The 19,543-nt window shown below is 36.0% G+C and overlaps 1 protein-coding gene across 8 annotated transcripts in view; it reads right to left on the bottom strand.

Annotated features, from left to right (window-relative positions):
- The window catches only part of CBLB (Cbl proto-oncogene B), a 203,145-nt gene extending 184,115 nt beyond the window's left edge, over nucleotides 1-19,030 (bottom strand). For 2 of the 8 annotated variants that reach the window (XM_011386115.2, XM_023527297.1), the window contains exons 1-3: nucleotides 18,559-18,708; nucleotides 17,046-17,213; nucleotides 4,354-4,604 (exon numbers count right to left, since the gene is read on the bottom strand). In XM_011386115.2, coding sequence (XP_011384417.1) covers nucleotides 4,354-4,604; nucleotides 17,046-17,213 — 419 coding nt within the window. In that variant the 5' untranslated portion in view covers nucleotides 18,559-18,708. The other 6 variants (XM_023527293.1, XM_023527296.1, XM_023527295.1 and 3 more) reach the window with 6 other exon arrangements.
- Nucleotides 19,031-19,543: the final 513 nt, after the last annotated feature.

Genomic DNA, 19,543 nt, shown 5'->3' with positions numbered 1-19,543 from the left:
AAGTTATACATTTTTGTTTGTTCAGTCAATGGAGAAAAAGGTTTTTTCCTGAAAGATTTTAAATAAAAGCTAGTATGTTGTAGAGCTATTTTTTTATAACATATTTTAACTTACTTTTAAAAAAAACTTCTTAATTGGAATTAATATTATTATGCAAGCTATGCAAACTATGATTTGTTTTCTACAACACATGTGCGTAAGAAATGGTCTAGGGCTTTGAAATGATAATAATAATGAGACATCTATGCATTGTGCCCTAGCATGAATATCTAAAAAGCCTTTATTTTCTTCACAGATAGGTTATCAAACGAAGAGCTATTTTCCACCTCAGTTGACTTTTGGTTTTGTTTCAGCGGTTATAAACCAGAGTGTGGGAGGAAAAAATGGGTTGTAGCACTCTGGTTCACTGAAGCAGTTCTAAAATATGGAAAATCTGAATATCATTAGGCCATCACCTCTACGTCTTCTTAAAAACATTGTCCAACACCAGGCCTTGTAGGGCTGGTGATTAATACATAACATTTTATATGAAAGAGTATATTTTACTATCAAAATGGTCGTCCAGTAAAACTGCCACTCAAATCACTGAAGGCATCTCCATCAGTATTAACGTTAATCAGCTATAACAAACTTCCTTCACACCTATTTTTCTTTTGCCACTAAAACTTTAAGCAATGTAATATAAAATTTCTCCTCTTCTTTGTGCTTGAAACTACAAATTCTACTTTCTCTACAAGATTCCCAAACCCTACACCACACATATGCTCAAAAACTTTCCGTGTGCCAAAAATCACTGAATTGCTCTTCCCAGAAATGCCAGCACAGAATGGTTTGGACACTCAGCTGGAGAAGCACCAACTTAGTGTGAGGTTCAATTGTTTGTGGGGGAAAAAAAAAAAAAAAACTTGGGAAAAGTGATACTAGAGAAGGAAGAGGTTTACTGTAAAAGTCAAGCAAGGCACGCAGCCTGCTTCTACCAGAAATCAGTCCACCCATTTTCAAAGCGACAGGCTTGCACTATGTGCCCTTAATATCTATTTCAGTAGCAAATGAATTTATCTAACTATAATTTCTACCTCTCGCCTTCTACACAGGAAATACACTGCGTGCCATTTGCTAGATTTACTTTTCTATTCTTATATTTATCACATGTATGTGAAATTGCTTTAAAAATTCAGGCTACTCATATTTTAGCAATCAATTAAACAGAGCTAGTTCAAAATTTGATAACTAAATTTTTCCCATTTGCCCTTACATTTAAAACAAATCCACAAAGAAGTTTATTTTTATACAACAGGAACATTAAAATAAATATTTTGATTCATGGTCTCATCCAGCACCATTTTATTCAATAAAGTACCAAATCACTAAAGGCACTACTAGTTTAGTCAATTAACTCCAAATTACTATTTCTACTATTACTGTCCTTCATTTTTAGCTTAATAATATTAATGTCCTTAGTGACATTATTTTCAGAATAAAAAAAAAAGATTGTTCAGAGAATTTATAATATTCCCAATTGTTCGTCATACATGTTAGCTAACAGTCATTCTACTAAATAGAATATTCTGTTGCCTAAAACCATGAGAACATTCTAAGAAGTTTTTTTATATATATTTTATAAAACAAAACGCCCAAGAGCTCCATATACAATGGCACACTTTTGCCTCTGTTGGCATATGGAATCTTAAGAGAAGCTAGAAGCAAATGTGTAAAAATATATTACTATCAAAAGAAACATAAATTAAAAATCTATGTCCTTGTTACAGTGCAACAATAGTAAGAATGGTATATTATAAATGATAACATACCATTCTTACTATTGATAATATACCATTCTTACTACAGTGTAGTAAGATGATTAGATATTTATCAAATAAAGTTTTGATGATTAGATATTTATCAAATAAAGTTTTGTATAAACACAGCTGGCCACAGAACACTATCAGAAAATGGGACATTAATAACAGTAAAATCCAGTTAGGAATAAGCTATACCAGCACAGAAACTAACAAACTTTTTGTCTTAGGGTTGAATTTAGGAGAGTGACAAAATTTACTTGGACACTTAAAACATAATTTAAAGAGCTGCCTCAATGTGATGCAAACTATCCTCATCTATGAACAATCAACCAAAATTTATAGAGAATTCCCCAGGATATGCTCCCACATAAAAAACACAAAATATCAAAATTTATAAATGAAATGGTTGTTATATCCAATGAGTTAGAAAATGGTTGAAGTTATTAAAGAAGATGTAAAAGTAAGATACAAGTTTACCACACAATGTATTAGGACATCCAGTTAAAACCCTGTATCAACTCAAATTCCTAGACCTAGAAGTTGCATACCTTCTCACTGTCCTGATACCCTAAAATGGAAAACTGAATGTATTACCTTGCTGGATCAGGAAGAATTTCAGGACTACTAAATCTAAATAAGAACTATAAATATATTTCTAAAACAACTTAGTTTTATTAGCTCAATGGAGAAACTACAACAAAGTGAAAATATAGTTTTAAATATAAACATCTGGTTTCCCTTAACATGGGCCATTCTTGAAAGGTCTATAATAAGAAATGGTCTCTATGATATCTATCTACCTTACATCTGGCTCCCTGTGGCAATTCGAATTCCCTTTGGTAGTCTTGGAGTCTTAGAGCTTAAAGGTAAAAGGCAATTGGAAGATTTACCACCTTCAAGATGTGTAAACTGTGGTCCAAGAATATTAAGCGATGGGCCCAGTTACATAAGTGGTTAGAGTCCTATGATTACCTTAGGTTTCATCACTAATTTAGAGAGCAAACTATAAACAAGTAAACATTTATGCCATTTTACATTTGGTAGAGGGTTTTTCTACGTTTGAATTTGATGGTTTTACTCACTCTGGGTTATTTGTTTGGCTGGTACTAACAGACAACTTCAGAATCTAAATACCTAGATAACTAAATTTTCTCTTATACAATCCTATGTTTCATTAGGCTAGTTTTTCCAATCTGAAAAAAAATTGGCAGTTTCTTAGAGGTTTTTCTATAAATAAGGAAACTAAAATCTATAGCGATTAAGTGTCTTAAACTAAAATTCCTTAAATATGTTAAGACATTATATTTTTAATTAGTTTTTCAGTTTTGACAGCTAAATAGACTATCATTATCAGTAAATATTCTAGTTTTTGTTAAAATATTCCAGAAATGAAAAGCTCTATTATTTTCTTTATTTGCTTTAAAATAGATCTAAAATTTAACCCTGAAATAGCCAAAAAACAAACTCTAAGTCAAGAATTCTGGCTATAAAATGAGTCAGTTAATATGACTGCAGTCTTTGACACCCCACTCCAGTTTCTCACTGGGAACTGAAGCCACATCTCCCACCCACATCTATGACACACACACACATTCAATCAAGACTGTGTCTCCAATATCAAACGCTGGTAGATATGGAGCAACAGAAATGCTCATTCATCACCATTGGGAATGCAAAGTGGCACAGCCACTCTGAAAGACAGTTTGGGAGTTTCTTACAAAACTAAACATAGGCTTACCGTAAGATCAAGGTATTTACTCAAATAAGCTAAAAGCTTATCCCCACACAAATCTGCATATGAATATTTATAGCAGCTTTATCAATAGTTGCCAGTAGGTGAATGGATAAACTGTGGTATACCATGTAATTAACTATTATCCAATGATAATAATAAATGAGCTATCGAGTTATGAAAAGACATGGGGAAACCTTAAAAGCATATTGTTAAGTGAAGGAAGCCAGTCTGAAAATGTTACATTTGATATGATTTCAACTTTATGACTTTCTCAGCACAGTAAAATCATAGAGAGGAGCACAGGACATTTTTAGAATGGTGAAAGTATTCTATATGATTCTGTAAACTATTCTATATGATACTATAGATATATGACACTATACATTTGTCAAAACCCATAGAACTGTGCAACACAAAGAGGGGACCCTAACATAAAGAATGAACTTCAGTTAATAATTCTGTATCAATATTCGTTCACAGTTTTAACAAATGTACCACACTTTGCTAGAAAGTAATAGGAATAACTGCATGTGGGGTGAGGGAGGAGTACATGGAAACTCTGCTTTGAGTAATTTTCCTGTAAATCTAAAACAGCTCTAAAATATAATGTCTATTAAAAATAAGAACACTATCTCATGAACTAGTATCATAAATTTATATAAAACTATAAGGTCTAAATAATGTGAAAAGCAAATATACAAATGAAATGACATTTCCCCCAAAACAAACACATGGTGACATTTATGCTACTTGTGAAGCAAAAAGCAACATAAATGACCTTAACACTAAGAGAAATAAAATTTGAAATATTCTTACCTGTCCTGCGACTGTTCTTCATACATTCTCTCTTTGCCTTCTTTAAAGAGTCTTATTGCCCGTTTTGACTTTTTCATTAGACTATCAATGTAGATTTTAAAATATTCATTCTCACTGAGTTGGGCAAGTTTCTGGTTGTCATCATATTTACTCAATATAAGTCGCAAATGCTGATATGTATCAGGTAAAATATCAAGTATATACGGTGGGCTATTTTTCAACTGAAGTTTGGGATTTTGGCACAATCTGACCTAAAAATAAAGACAAAAATAAAATATTTCATATGAATCACAACACTTTCTTCCATAAAAAAGCTGGGAAACTTAGTGAAATATGTACTATTTCTTCGCTTTCCATAATATAAATTTTGATCTTAAAATTACTAATGCCCATCTACAAAGAACTGACAAATATTTGCATCTTAATACAATTAAATCCTATTTTCTTCTCCTTCCATTCAGGTTTCTTTTTTTTTATGTCATACCTTTACTTTTTAACCCCTAATGTTTTCATTCTCTCTTCTAAAATGTTTCATTGCTTATGGCTTAATAGAACTACAGAATGTTAATTATTGTATACCACTAACGTTCTTTTTTAAACAAAAATGAGGAAACAAGCCTCTTCTGCTGATAACCAGTGTCTCATATTTATATATTATTTTACTATACTGAACTATCATTTAAAATGCTTTCATAGGTTTTAATTAATGTTTTGGTATATCGTTCCTAACCCTAAGGAGAATAAAACAAAGAGGTACGATTTTAATAACTGAATAAATGAAGTAGTAAATGGGTGTCAGGTCAGAGTGAGTCTTTTCCGCCTCCCCATATGACCTCCCACTTCTATAAACATGTGTTACATGACGGTTCAGTCATTCTATCAGGTGCTACCCAACCACTGGAGCGTTTAGGGCTGCCTGCAGAACTGAAAATACCTTCTGCTAGCAAGAAAAGGTAGTAATTCAACTACTATATTCACTTCCACATGTTCATGTGATTCAGTCAAAATTAACACATCTCATTCTTATCCCTTGAACCAGGGCATAAGAAACCATCCAATTAATTTTTTAGTGAAATCATTGGGAACTGCAGAAAACCATATATAATGTAAAGGTGAACACTCTTAAAGGTAAAATGCACCCATACAGGCAGATTCACTGAAAAGCTAGTGAAGCATAACCTTAGGGTCCCTTTGATACTTAGCTCTCTTCTAAGGCCTTCATCATATTTTTGTTGTCATTAAATTTTCAAGAGCAAGATATTTTAAACACAATCTGTTAAGGTTTCTGCCTTTTTTCCAGATGGTTTTCTTTCCATCACACTTAACCTCCTGTTGGGTGGCACTGGAGTGGCCATGGGCATTTCTGGAATCTGGCTAACTAGAATTTGAGTTGGTGACGCATTTAGTTTTGCTTTAGCAGACGGTACATATTAAGTGCACAATCACTTCTGGAATTTTTAAAATTAGTTAAAATTATTGTTAGCAGTCATGATAAAAGAACGGCTTCAAGAATACTTTAAGTATTCATGGTACCGACTAGTCCAGCAAAGGAGAAGAGAGGTCCAGATCAAATCTGGTCATCTGAATGTATCCAGTGGTACCCAGAACTGGAAGTATATGTGTACAATGGAAGAGTAACAAAGTATAAAATGTACAGTCGAGATTCTCTGATATTTATAGATTTATCAATTTTTTAATTTTATAGCTTTTTGTGACTTTATTGTTCTAAAAAAATTTATCTTTATACCCAATTTTATATTTGTACTTTTATATTTGTTTTCTTTTTTATTAAAAGGACCACTCCAAATTTCGGGTTCCATAAAACATGGATCCACAGCTGTGGACTAATAAGATCAAATTATTATTATTGAACAATAATAATTTCAAGAACCACAAACAAAACTCAAGGAAACAACAAACGAAAAAAAAAGATACTCTTAAACTTGCTATCTCACTGGCTTTCTTTATCAACCATGTTATCCTTTGTGGGGAGAAAAATCTTGCTCAAACTTTCAAGCATCAGTCCCTAATTTAAGACAATCATTTCTCACTGAGGGCATTTTAACTGAGAGCATTTTTGTATCTTCCTCCTCTTTGTATACAGTGCCTAAAATAGAAATATCTATTCTACAGTACAGAATTAATAAAAGAATGTGCAGATGGTTTGATTGATTGATTCTGGAATACTTTTTTTATATATAATACACAAATAGTATTACTTCTTTGATTTCATGATTGAACTACATTAGTATTCAAATTAATAACCCAAAAATATAGGCATAGTTTAAATGTCAAAATGTTATTTTGATCTCCTAAAGAAATAAAAAGGTTTAGATGGCAAATAGTTTATTAAATGCCAATTTTTTAAATAAAAGTATAGTTAAAAGGGCTGATGAAGCTTTTATACACTTTTTATCTTTGTGACACTTTTTTATAATCAGAAAAGCTCACTCTCCCCTAAGGACTGATGAAGTCACAAATCTGTCAATGACTTAACAAATCATGGTTGAAACAGGATATAGTTTTTCAATTCTTAAAACTAAAAGAAGTATCATAAGTATGCACCAATTTCAAAAATATTACAACCAACATCCTACTGCAGGCACAGTTTAATTTCAGTAACATAAAACTCGGTACATGTCACAGACTGATAAATTATTAACTTGTAGTTAGGGGGCTAAGCAGTTTCAAATTCATTTTCTCTACTGGTGAATATTTTCACTGATAAATAAAAAACTTCTCCCAGGTACTTTTTCAGACATTCCAAATAACTGTTCTTTAATAGATTCTTTTAAATCTTAGCCATTTTTAATTTATTATTCTCTGCCTGACCTCTTTCTCATTTGCTTTATTTAAATCGTAATTCTTTCTGGGAATTTATTGCTTTATTCAGTAACATTGTTTGAATAACTACTATATACCAGGTACTGAGCTTTGCGCCAGGAAATTATGGATGACTAGAATATATTTCCTCAAGGAGTCTGGCACAAGAGATCTAGTTCTCTATAATTAACTTAGGAGCAATGTAATTCTTGCTCTAAGGGATCTTAGTAAAGATCCTGTCCAATCCATTCATTTTCAAATAAAAGAAACTAAAAACTACAAAGATTAAAGAACTATTAAAAAGTCATTAATCCAACACAAGAGCTTGCATCTTCTGAATCTCAGGCTGTATATCACAATTTAACTATATCACAATTTAATTAGAATCAGACACATATAATTAATGATCCCTGACTAAACTCATTTAAATCTTTATTTTATTCCATTTGCAAATTTACACGAACTTCAGGATTCATTTTTTTAATTCCACGAATGTTGTGTCAGGCATTGTTTCAGGCCCTAGGGAATACAGAAAAGACACAAATCACAACCTGTCCCTACAGGAGTTTTCTAGTGAAAAAGACTAGTGGCTTAGAAAAGAATTACAGGAGAATTTGAGTAAGGTAAAGGAGGAGAGTATAATGTGTTAGGGGAGAAATGAAGCAGCTCACTCACATCTACATGGAAGTGTCAAGAAAAGCATAGCTAAATTTGTAATAGCACTATTCTAGGCAAAGGGGTGTGCAAAGGCTTGAGAAGCACTAGTGAGGAGGGTATATGAAAAGAACAGTCAGTGCAGTCATTCAAAATACGGGTACAGGAAACCCATGGGTGAGTGGCACAAGTAGATTTGAGATAGGATAGTCAGTTCATTAAGGCTTTTGTAGGCCAGTTTTCTAAATCTGTACTTGGTAATTGCTACATACAATGCTGTACTACCATATGCCTCTGAGTATGCAGTTCATCAAGTAGATTAGTATTAAACTCTGATTAATGACAGCTCCTGTCAGAAATGAATAACCCTACACCAGGACTATGACTTCTAAGCAGGTCAAATTCAATTCATTTCAATAAATATTTATTGAGTGCCCACTATGTGCAAGGAACTGTAAAAGCCAGGGAAAGAAAAACTGCTTTTCTAAAAGCAATACATTAAGGAGAAAAATCAAGCTCACCGCAAGGTGAGATTCAAGTTCAGATTCAAGTAACTTAGAACTCTTCTAGAAATGTCTAAGTCACTCCTTAGAATTAAAGTGGGTCTCAACACAGAAGAGCTTACACAAAGGACAAATCTGCAGCCATATTATACAATGATGAATTTCTTAGGACACCAACTGGTCCATGAAAGGATTGGTTCATTGGCAATGTAACTCTGCTTTTTAACTAAAAGGCAAAACATTTATTATTGGAATTAGGCTAAAAATACCATTATAGTCATTAACTTAAAGGAGATCACTAAAGAGGACCTTGGAGATCACCAAGACCAGCTCCCTCCTTCTGGCATGACAACAGTAGAATTCAGAAGTAGAACCTAGCTGAGTTTACTGCCCAGAACACTGAGTCTGGACCTAAGAGTCAGGCACTCTCCCTACAACGGTCTACAACTGCCCGTTGTATTTGTTTAAAAGTTTTTAAAGATTTTTAAGGAGACCTCTATATATATGTCTACATTGTCTGACATATATAAAAATATGTCTAATCTATACTTACTACATTTGTATTTCAATAAAGTAATGAATATATATTCATATACATAAAATATATATATTCAACCGTATCAAATCAAAGGCACAAATATAAACACAGGATTTACTAGTGTTATAAGAATTTTCAAAGCCATTAATTATTCTTGGAACACTTGCATTTAAAGTTTCCCGACTGTATCTTAACTAAAATTTTCAGCCAAAATGTAACAAAGAGGTATTAGGTCACTTAACATATTTCTTGCAAACAAGGTTCAAATCAGCCCCTAAAATATTGGAAAGAAATTCAGCTGAAACAAATGGAAACTTCAACAGTAGGAAATCATGTCTATACTATAGCAGACTTTCATTATGAAGCACACCTCGCCTCATGGAGCATTCAGTCATATTAAATCAAGTAATGTACCTGCAAAGTGAAATATTCTGCTTTTTTAAAGACAGTATGGAACGCCTGAAAGAATCCCTTGTCTCTGTTCATGTAAATGTTGTAAGAGGTTCCTATTACAGTTACATAAAAGCATATCATCATGATAAAAAGCATCTATGAGTACTTTGGGTTATTCCCATTTTAATTCAGCAAATCATTAAGTATACAAAAATACAAAACCATATACAGTATAAAATGTAAAAAGTATAAAAGTAATACAAAACTCTTTCTACATAGAGTATCAGTTGGGCAAAACAAGGTCAGCATATAAAATTGGTTTTGAGTCTAGTATATTAATTATAGTAGGATTTGAAGGAAACTACCAATCCCTTTATGGCTTTCAATGAAGGTTTCTTTAGAACAGGGGTCCCCAATGCCCACGGACCTGCACGGGTCTGTGGCCTGTTAGGAACTGGGCTGCACAGCTGGATGTGAGCGGCGGGCAAGTAAGTGAAGCTTCATCAATATTTACAGCCAATCCCCAGCACTAGCATCACCACCTCAGCTCCACCTCAGATTATCATTGGGCTTTAGATTCTCAAATTCTCACTGGTCCCTGGTGCCAAAAACGTTGGGAACCGCTGCTTTAGAAGATAGATATAAGGAGTACCATTAAATAATTGACTAGTAGTAATTAAAACGTCAATTTTATATTCATTTACTCACTATCTTTCTTTCAAATGAGAATGGAACTTCCTTAAGGGTGGAGAACCTATCTAATCACACTGGTCTAGCTCCATCATCTAATGTAGAATCTTGTATATAGTAGATGTGCAATAAATATTTGATAAAAGAAAAAAAGAATAAGAGGAAAGGAACAAAGGAAGAACCTCTCAGAAGAAGTAAGGTAGTATTACAAATAGGAAATCTATAATATATTGAATAAATCTGCCTAAAATTTAGTACAAAGTTTGGAAAAGAATTTGATCATAGTGAATATAGAGAGTAAAGATACTTTGGATTTACTTCTCATGGAAAGAGGCAGAGTCATATTATTCCATGGAGCAGTGTGCTTGAATCTTCATACTATGAACATTAGACATTAGAATCCAACAAACCTAGGATGTGGCCCTGCCATTTACTAGCTTTACAACCTTTAGTCAGCTTCTTCTACTGGAAACCTCTTAGGATGTTCTTATTCTTAAAAGAGAAAATGCAAAGTCCTCTGCACAAGACCTGGCACATAGTTGGCAGTCACTACTTCTTGGTATTTCTTCCTCTTCCATGTTTTATATTATACCACAATATGGCAAAATCCCTGTAGGTTTTGCAAAGGTATGAGTATTAGACCAAGGGTACTGACAATTTTTTCGGGGATCATTAAGAACTCTTTAAGCTACTAAAGTTCTTCACACTACCTTAAACCCTTAAAAAGTCTGAAATGGTTTGTGTAGAAAACCAGCAAATAAAGCTAATAAGCTCAGGGCAGTCCTCCTAATGAGGAATTGGTACATCGGTACTCACATGATGTGAAATTTTTTAACAGGTAGAATATTTAATTTAATAATTATTTTTGTTATTGCTATTGGAAGATAATATGAGCTTAACAAATACTTAAACATTAACATGTTAAAGAGCTAAAAGTTTAGTAAGATATTCTCAGAATGCTTCTTTCATTACTAGGAAAAAAATCCGCAATTACAAACCCATAAAAAAATTAAAAACCCTTTAAAAGTTAAAAACCCTTAAATACGGTGCCCAAGCAGAGTAGATAAAAACAGCATCCTGGCATCATTAAGTCACAGCATGGTTCTAGGATGACCTTAATGTACAAGATGAGAACTGATTTCCATTTCAATGTCTTATTACCCACATAATTATTAGAAGACTGGTTAATATATATATTGCTTATTCTATAACACAGAATTTTAAAACATGGTTTAAACATTTTAAATGTTATACTTTAAATCACTTCCTGACAACCCAACATAAACTTACAAATTCCCTCAAAACTTCTCTATATTTCCTTATTTCCCTTCTAACAGCAACTTAGTTTTCTACCAAGGGTTTATTCTTCCACTTCGTCTTAGCCTTTCCCTCCCACCCTTGTAATCTAGGATGATGCTTTATCAATTTCTATTTCCCTTACACCTTAAATCATTCCCTGCTTACATTCCTTTCCCTCAATCTATGAAACTCTCCTATAGCACTCACACTTAAAGTTATACTCTGCTCAAACCCTCAAACTATAACCTTCTCCTCTCACCAGCTGTTACACTTTTAGAACGATCTTTAAATAATCTACACACTCTTTTTAACCTAGCTCCATCACATAAGTGAAACTACTCTGAAAGATCAAGTGGCCTGTACTCATAAAATTCAATGACTTCTTAAATTTTCATCCTATCTGGTTTTCTCCACTTGAACTTGATTTTCTCAGAATTTGAAATTATCTCTTTATTAAAGCTGTCTCTACCCAAGAAATCAACATGCTCTAATTCTTTTCCTATCTCTCTCATCACTGTTCTTAAGGGATCCATTCTCCTTCATTGCCACCTAATTACAGATATAACCTGACACACGGCAAAAAATTCCAATCTCTGACTTTTTCTGACTCTCACCTTCCACTCTGCCTTGCAAATCTCTTGTTATTCTATAACTTGAAATGCTACCTTTCTGGGCATATCTACCAAACATACACCTCTAGTTTCAACTTCTCTCTTGAACTGCACATTCAATTTTCTGACTTCAAAATGGATTTCACTCTGGCATGTCGAACCTAACATGGCCAAAAACAAACTTAACATGCACCAACTCCCAAGCTTCCTCTTTTTCTTCCTATGTTCCTTATATCATTAAAGGCATCACTGCCTTCAGAATCAAGTAGGCTGAAAACCTCAAAAGTCACTTTCACTTCACCTTCTCATTCAGCTTGTCTCTGAAGGGTCACCAGGACCTGCAGATATTACCTCCAAAATGCCTCCTACATTTGAACCAACACTCACCATACCTATAGTCAATTCTTAGTCCTCCATTATTTTCTGCCCAGTCTGTTTTAATTCCTCCTGATCACTATTCCTACTTTTAAGTTTCTTTTCTCTTAAATTTTCTTTGTAGATTCAAGAGAGTCATCTATCACACCACAGCCTTGACTTCTTCTCTGCTGAAGGATTTCAATGGTTCTCTATCTACCAAACAAAGTCCAAATTCCTTGACAGAGTGGTCAAAGCTTCTTCATCTTCCTCTAACTTACCTTCTCTCACTCCACAATCTCCCTTTACCCATCATTCCTTCAACCTGATATGTCCTCCACTTTACTGGAACCCAAAACATACAAATTAATAGCTGGGTAGGACCTCCAACATGCTGCATTCCACACCAACTCTTCACTCCCAGCAAGCAAGATTCACCCCCATGGAATACTATGTCACAACACTTTGTTTATACCACATTATAGCACAACTACATTCTACAGGATGATATGGTTATTTATAAATCTCTCTCTCTAAAGTTGGGATGATAAATGAATTATGAAATCAACAGACAGCATATAAAGAATTTTGAAAGAAAGTAAGAAGATTCAAAATCTAAATGGTTAAAATTCTGTACAAATTAAAAGATTACTAACTGATTAAGGCTTCTGCTAAGTGCATGCCCTATACCACAAGAATAAACCAAGGTAACTCTTGGAAGGATTACTTTAAGTTTTTTACTTTATCAAAAACTTTTCCTAGAAGTGACAAGTAACTAACTGTGAAATCACTTCATTTAAGGACAAATTCAAAACCTAACTCAGTACTAAACAAAATCGCCCAGACACTTAATGTGTTATCTCTCCAAGTCTACTAGGGCTCATGATTCTTCTAACACAGAACAATTTCATTTAAGGAAATATATGAAGAATAATTCAAATAAATGATATTCCCTATCCTAAGGGTCCAATGAAGATGATATTCTCAAACCCAACAAACACAAACATTAGGCATCAAAATCTAAGTTTTACTCTACTTGCAATGTTTTTCAGAGGTATGAAGAATTCAACTTAGAAAAGAATACTCTAATTTTTTTAAATAGTTGCAAATAAATGAAGTATCTTTGATTGATGAACTTTAAAATATATTACGGTCACAGTGAAATTATAAAGATAGGGAATGAATTATATTCCAAGCTAGACAAACGTAATACTAAATATATTGAGGGTAAAAGGCAACAAAAAGCTGTTTCGCATTGCTTTTTAAAGGCTTTTAAAACTCTTTCAGTAATGTAATTTCAAAAAAAAAAATGACAAAGACAATAAGACAAAACGTAGGCAGGTACTCAATTTGCTTTGCTCTTTGGCTTCAATTAATTATTTTTTAATTTCCTGAGCAGCCACATATGCTCAGTACCTTTTAGAAAGAAAACTGTTTCTTCCATTTTTTATCACCTGGCTAATCAGATGCTTGTGAAAACCATGCTCAGGAACCTCACATTAATAAATTATCATTCCTACCATACTGATTAGTAATCATTTCCTTACCCTCACCTCGATATTTCCAACAAGAATGCGATAATGGTGTTCCTAGAGGCAGGGCCAGCAGAATCCAGACAACAACTGTCTAAACAGTGGCCAGAAAAACAAGGTGGTTGTTCTCTACTTTGCTCCTACTGTACTTTATGTAAGTCTGTATTACAGCCCTTTCCATGTTTCATGGCAATTATCCATTTATATGTCTGGCTCTGATGCTTGTTCCCTGAATTCCTTGACAGATCAAACGCAGTTATATCTTATCTAGCTTTGCATCCCCAGTATGAAGCACTTAGTAGAAACATAATAGGCCCTCCATAAATGTTTATTAAGTGTTTCAGACACCCCATCTCTGCAATAGCTTTAGAACAGACTCTGTATTTCAAGTGTATTTGAACCCAGATCTGTATTCACAAGTAATAGTTCTGTGACTGTATGAAATAGGCATCACTAACTTGAAGAGTTTGGGGTCAGCTACTGACTTACACTGACTGACACATAGAGCTAAGGCCAGACTATATGTCCAAATTCCTTGACTGTTGGAATATGCTACTATTCTTTTTCTCAGTAAATGTACTCTGCTCACTCTACGTAATTGAAGTTTTGTTACAAAACACTTTACATCTTGTAAGGAACACAACTGAACAATTACTCCCTCCCACTCTCAGTGACCTTGTATAGAAAGCATGCTCTCTGAAAACATAACAGTTAGTTGGAACTGGAATCTCAGTTGACTGTTTTAAATTCTAGAGGCCAAAAAATGGTGAAACTACACACTTACTAGATTGTCTTCTACAATCTCAGACTGCTTCATTTCTCCTGTAAAATAAGTTATTTTACTTTGTACACAGCTGAGACACACTGAACTTAAAGCTTGTTTTCTTATTTATACTTCTAAGATCTGCCCTTGTTGAAAAGGCTTCATAAAGAAAAAATGCTAACAAAACACTTTACCCTGCCTTTTACATAACTTCCAGTGAGAACTGAAAGTTACGATTTTCTGTTATTCACAAGCTAACCTCACGCTATTGCAGTTATTTTACAAAACAGTTAGGTAATGTGTCAAGGGATTAACTTTTGGACTAATAATAAAGTTCCTGATGTAATCACTAGGACAATGTTGATATTACGAACCACTTCCTTCACCACTGACAAAGAAGAAAAGATAAACACATGTGGGGAATGCTTCTGCGTCACACAATTAAATAAAATATATTTCCAATTAGTAATTATCAATGCCTTTTTCTTACTGTGTGACAGAGTAGCAATAAACATACTGAACTCTTTTATAATGATTTATGTAATTTCCTTCCACAAAGCCCACGGATGCATTCATAAGTAAACACAACAATTTTTACCATTGACAAATAATGAAGACAAATGAAAAGCCATATGATGCACCTTTGCCAACACCCAAAGCCTTATTCCACTAAGTAGAGACTTCAGATAATAGATTTCCTTGTAAGTCAAGTTTCTCAAATGGAGGGGGCTAAACCCAAACCCACAAAAGGGTTAATAAAATAAACAATGGCAGAAGCTTAACTATCAAATAACCATCTATTTTACCATAACACATAGTGAAATAATTAAAAGTGGATAAACTTAACAATCAGTTGTAGACCAAAATTACACACACATTTTTTAGTTTCAAAAATAATGACTTTATATTAACTATACTTCATCAGTTCCTGACATAAATCTTTTTCATTTGATGTTCTAACATTCATTCACAAATGTACAAATTCTGACCACTCAAAGAAGAGGGTGGAGGGGGAGGAGCAGCAACCTAGTAGACTCTGACCTATGTTTTTGCCCACTCATATAACAGATAAGTTAGAGAAAAAACCTTGGATTCCTTCTCTTACACCCAAATACTGATTTAGGCATTAAGAGTGACCTTCACTTGCATACTCTTTAGAAAAACAAAGACAGCCAGTACTGTGCCTACCAAATATATGTAATTTTTTCAACTGCATACTCTTCAGTCTTAAGTATCCAATGCTAAAATCAAAACCTGACCTCAAGCAGCAAGTTGCCATTCTGACACTATGACATCATTCTGTCTGGAGCACTTTAATATCACAATTTGAATAAATTGGCAGGAGCTTAAATAGGTCACACTGAAGCCCAAAACTAAGGATACTTATCTGGCAAAAATATTCTGGCTCTGCATTTAGCACCACTAGCCACAGAATGACAGGCCTATCATTCATCTATCTATCTGTACTTTCCATAAGGATAAATGAAAATAAAGTAAATCTTATCACTTTCCTGTACTAATATTTGCTAATACCACTGACAGTGGCTTTTTGTGGCAAATGTTTGCACACAGTTACAAACCAAAGATGACTGCTACCATAGGATTTCATGGAGGCTTTAGCACATCCCTACAAAGGAATACTTTTTTAAACCACCATTTCCACAATTATAAAGGTATCAAGAGCCTTAAATCAGGTAAATTTATAATTAGCCCCATATGTCTAGGAAATAAAACCATAAGGTGCTAAAACGTTTACCAACATATAGAGGATAGTGCTACTGCTTCAAAAGCAAGAACTATTAATTCTGGTTCTGACATCCAGCTTTATTTCTTCTTGTGAAGTTATAATTCACCTGAAAGCAATATGCAGAAACCACAGAGGTTTTCTGATATTCTCAGCCCCACCACCTCCATCATAAATTTTCCTTTCACGATAAACAATGTGCAATCAAAAGGTTTCCTGTTTCAAAATGGAATAGATGAAAGAAACTGTAACTATCATTAACAACAACAAGAAAGTTTCTTAATGAAGATGAATTCTCAAAGATGAAAATGGAAACTCTCTCAAATACTGCTTCCCTACTTAAGAACTAATCTGTGTTTTTTCCCCTGTAAATATTCTCAACACCATACATTGCAGTTATCATGAGTGGTCCAGCAGAGACTTCTTAAATTACTCATCTGCACCCTTTTTTAACAACTTCACATAAGATAGAACAAACACTTCCAAACTATTCTATCTATGGCCATACACTAACCAAGAGCAGCCAACAGTAAAATCATTGCATATCTGAATCATATGGACTAGAGGAACTTTGAACCTTGAAGAGTAGTACAAAAGTTAAAAAAAAAAAAAAAATCTTTGCTTCGAATCCAACTTTTCAAAAAACACAAAGTGGATGTAAGAAAAATGGTTAGTCCAAATCAAAAGACCCTTGATACAACAATAATTATTAATTAGCTGTATAAACAAAACTGGAGAAACCATATCCAGGGTGAACAGGACTACTTACAGACACAAACAAAACTTACCACTTTGTCCATGAGTTTCCAAGTTTTCTCCACAGTCCTCCGATCTGCTGCTGCTTGCTTAGGGGGTCCAACAGCATCTTGAATAGCATCAATAATACCCAAAATTCGTCCTTTTCGGGGGTTTCCTCCTCGACCACCAGGGTTTCTGCCATTCATAGAATTTGCCATCTGGAATTAAAAAAGAAAAGAAAAGAAAAGTTACTTGGTCATGAAAATATTTACACAACAGAAAAGTGACCTGGTTAACTTGTGCCCCCTACATCCTCTTCTATCAGTTAGAACAAAATCCAGAATCCCAGATTCAACTTTTTAATAGCGTGTGAATTTGCACTCTCAATATTTACACACAACAAGTTTAGGAGTAATAACCTTAGATTTGCTTTTGGAACACTAAGAGTTAAAGATGCATCCCCCTCAAATTTCAAGTAAGGAAGGCTTGATTAATACCCAACTGGTAGCAACAGCAAAAAGATTTACATAGGTTCCCTGCCACTAGATAAGACCTCAATGTTCTTCCCCTCCTTGCCTTAATCCCAATTGAAAATATTAGAACTGAAGCCCCCAGAAACGTTTTGGGGAGCCCCAAACACCGCGCATTCACTGTTAGCTTTCGCCAAGTTATATAAACGTAAGGATTTTTCTACAGGAGCGTAAAGGACATGTCTCTTGTCAACAAAGGCTCAGTACTTGGACATTCCTCGCTAAAATCACCAAGTATGGACACATGAACATGGACACAGGAACACAGCTATTTAAACCGACGCGGCGAGGAGTTACCCTAAAGTTAAGAGCTAAATAAACCAACAAACAGAACATCCCGTTTTAAAAGAGAGAGTGAGAAACTGACAAGAGCGGGCACAGAACCGAGAGTTCACTTGTTCTGCTCCTTGCCTCTCATCGCACCCAAGATGGGTAGGGGGTCTGCCCAAAGCTTTGTTTCCGGACGTCTGTGCCCCCTCCCCCTGCTCAGGCCCCTTCCCGGCCACTTTCGGATCTCAGCTGGGGGAGGAAGATGGACAGAGAAAGGACAAAGTATCCTCTCGCGTCTCCAGCGCCCGCAGCCCCATCCGTCTAGGGCGCTCCGCCTTCAGCTCCCGGGTGGACGCACCTCCCAGCTTGTCTGCAATCCCGGCCGCCCGTCTGGCTTTACTCCCTCTTCCACCTCCCCGGGCCCGGCCGGGGTTCCGGTCTTTAAATACCCCTCTTAAAACTGTGACGGCGGCGGCGACAGCAGCTGGGAGCCGGGGCTGTCCCCTCCTCCTCCGTGGCCCTCGCCTGGGTGCCCCAGGGCCCCCTGGCCGGAAAGAAACGTCGAGCCTTCCCCCCTCCCTCCTGGCCTCTCAGCGCCGTAACTGTCCAGAGACACGCGTGTGCGCGGGTCCCACTCTACCCGTACGAGCTCAGGGTGCGTGGGTAGCCCGGGCAGGGAGCGTGTAATCACTGTAGAAGCACACTCCCGAGAAAGGAGCAACCCAGAGCGCAGACCACCGAGACAGGGAGACGCAACAATTACCGTGAAGACCAATCCACACCCGCTGTCCCCTCCCGCCCGACTCTCCCGAAGGCCGCGGGACGCCGCAGCGGCATTAGCTGGAGGAGGAGACCACTCGCTGGACGCCCCACCGCTGTAGGATACACACACACACACACACACACACAGAGACCCAGGCGTGGGGCGGGGCTGGGGGCGGGGCCGCACGGGGGTGGACCAATCCCGCACACCCGTGCACCGCCAGACAGCGGGCGGCGCCAATGGGCGGGAGGCGCCCGTCCTCTCAACCACACCGGGTCCACGTCTTCCACCATACACAATGGCCCCAAAGGAAGGCCCGCACGCCGCGCGTCCCAAATAGAAAGGGACTCAGAGGGAAAGGGGGAGAGTGGACTCACCCGAGAACGAAAGTGTAAAAAAGGAAAGGAAATGGAAGAAAGGATGCAAGGCACTAGGGAGCTGACCAATAAGGAGTGGGCAGGTGGGCGTGAGCGTTGGGAGCTGGAGCCAAAGCCAACTGGGGCTAAAAGGCGGGACTTCCTGCTTTGCTCACCTTCCTAGTCTTTTGTTTCATAGCAACAGAGTAGTGGCTGAGAGGGTGTTGCTGCTTTTCTCTGGGCGTGCCCCAGCCTGAAGAATTTCGTCTCCCTAGGGCTACCAAACTCTTCTATCCAGGACAGCAGCCAAACAGGTCTCAGGCGCTGCCTCTTGTTGGTTATCAAAAAGGAGCAACAGTCACTCAGCTTCTAAGATGAAGTATAAACCTCACAAAGAGTAGACTAGGAAAACCAGAAGATACCTGATTGCTAACCGAAACTTCCTAAAATTCTGAGTGTTTCCCTTTAGTTCTAGTTAGTTCTAGAGGGATTGTACATTAAATATTGGGCTGATGAGAAAGCAATTAGTAGTTGACAACTCCCGTCAGTGTCCACTAATCATGCCAGGTCAGTTAGAAAAAAAAAAAAAAAATGACAGGAATTGCTAAAATATACATTGCCCCTTTTAT

The sequence above is a fragment of the Pteropus vampyrus genome, unplaced genomic scaffold, assembly GCF_000151845.1.
Source record: "Pteropus vampyrus isolate Shadow unplaced genomic scaffold, Pvam_2.0 Scaffold1, whole genome shotgun sequence".
In the NCBI taxonomy this organism is placed as follows: domain Eukaryota; kingdom Metazoa; phylum Chordata; class Mammalia; order Chiroptera; family Pteropodidae; genus Pteropus; species Pteropus vampyrus.
Note: the sequence above shows the minus strand (reverse complement) of the source record. Positions and strands in the feature narration are given on the sequence as shown.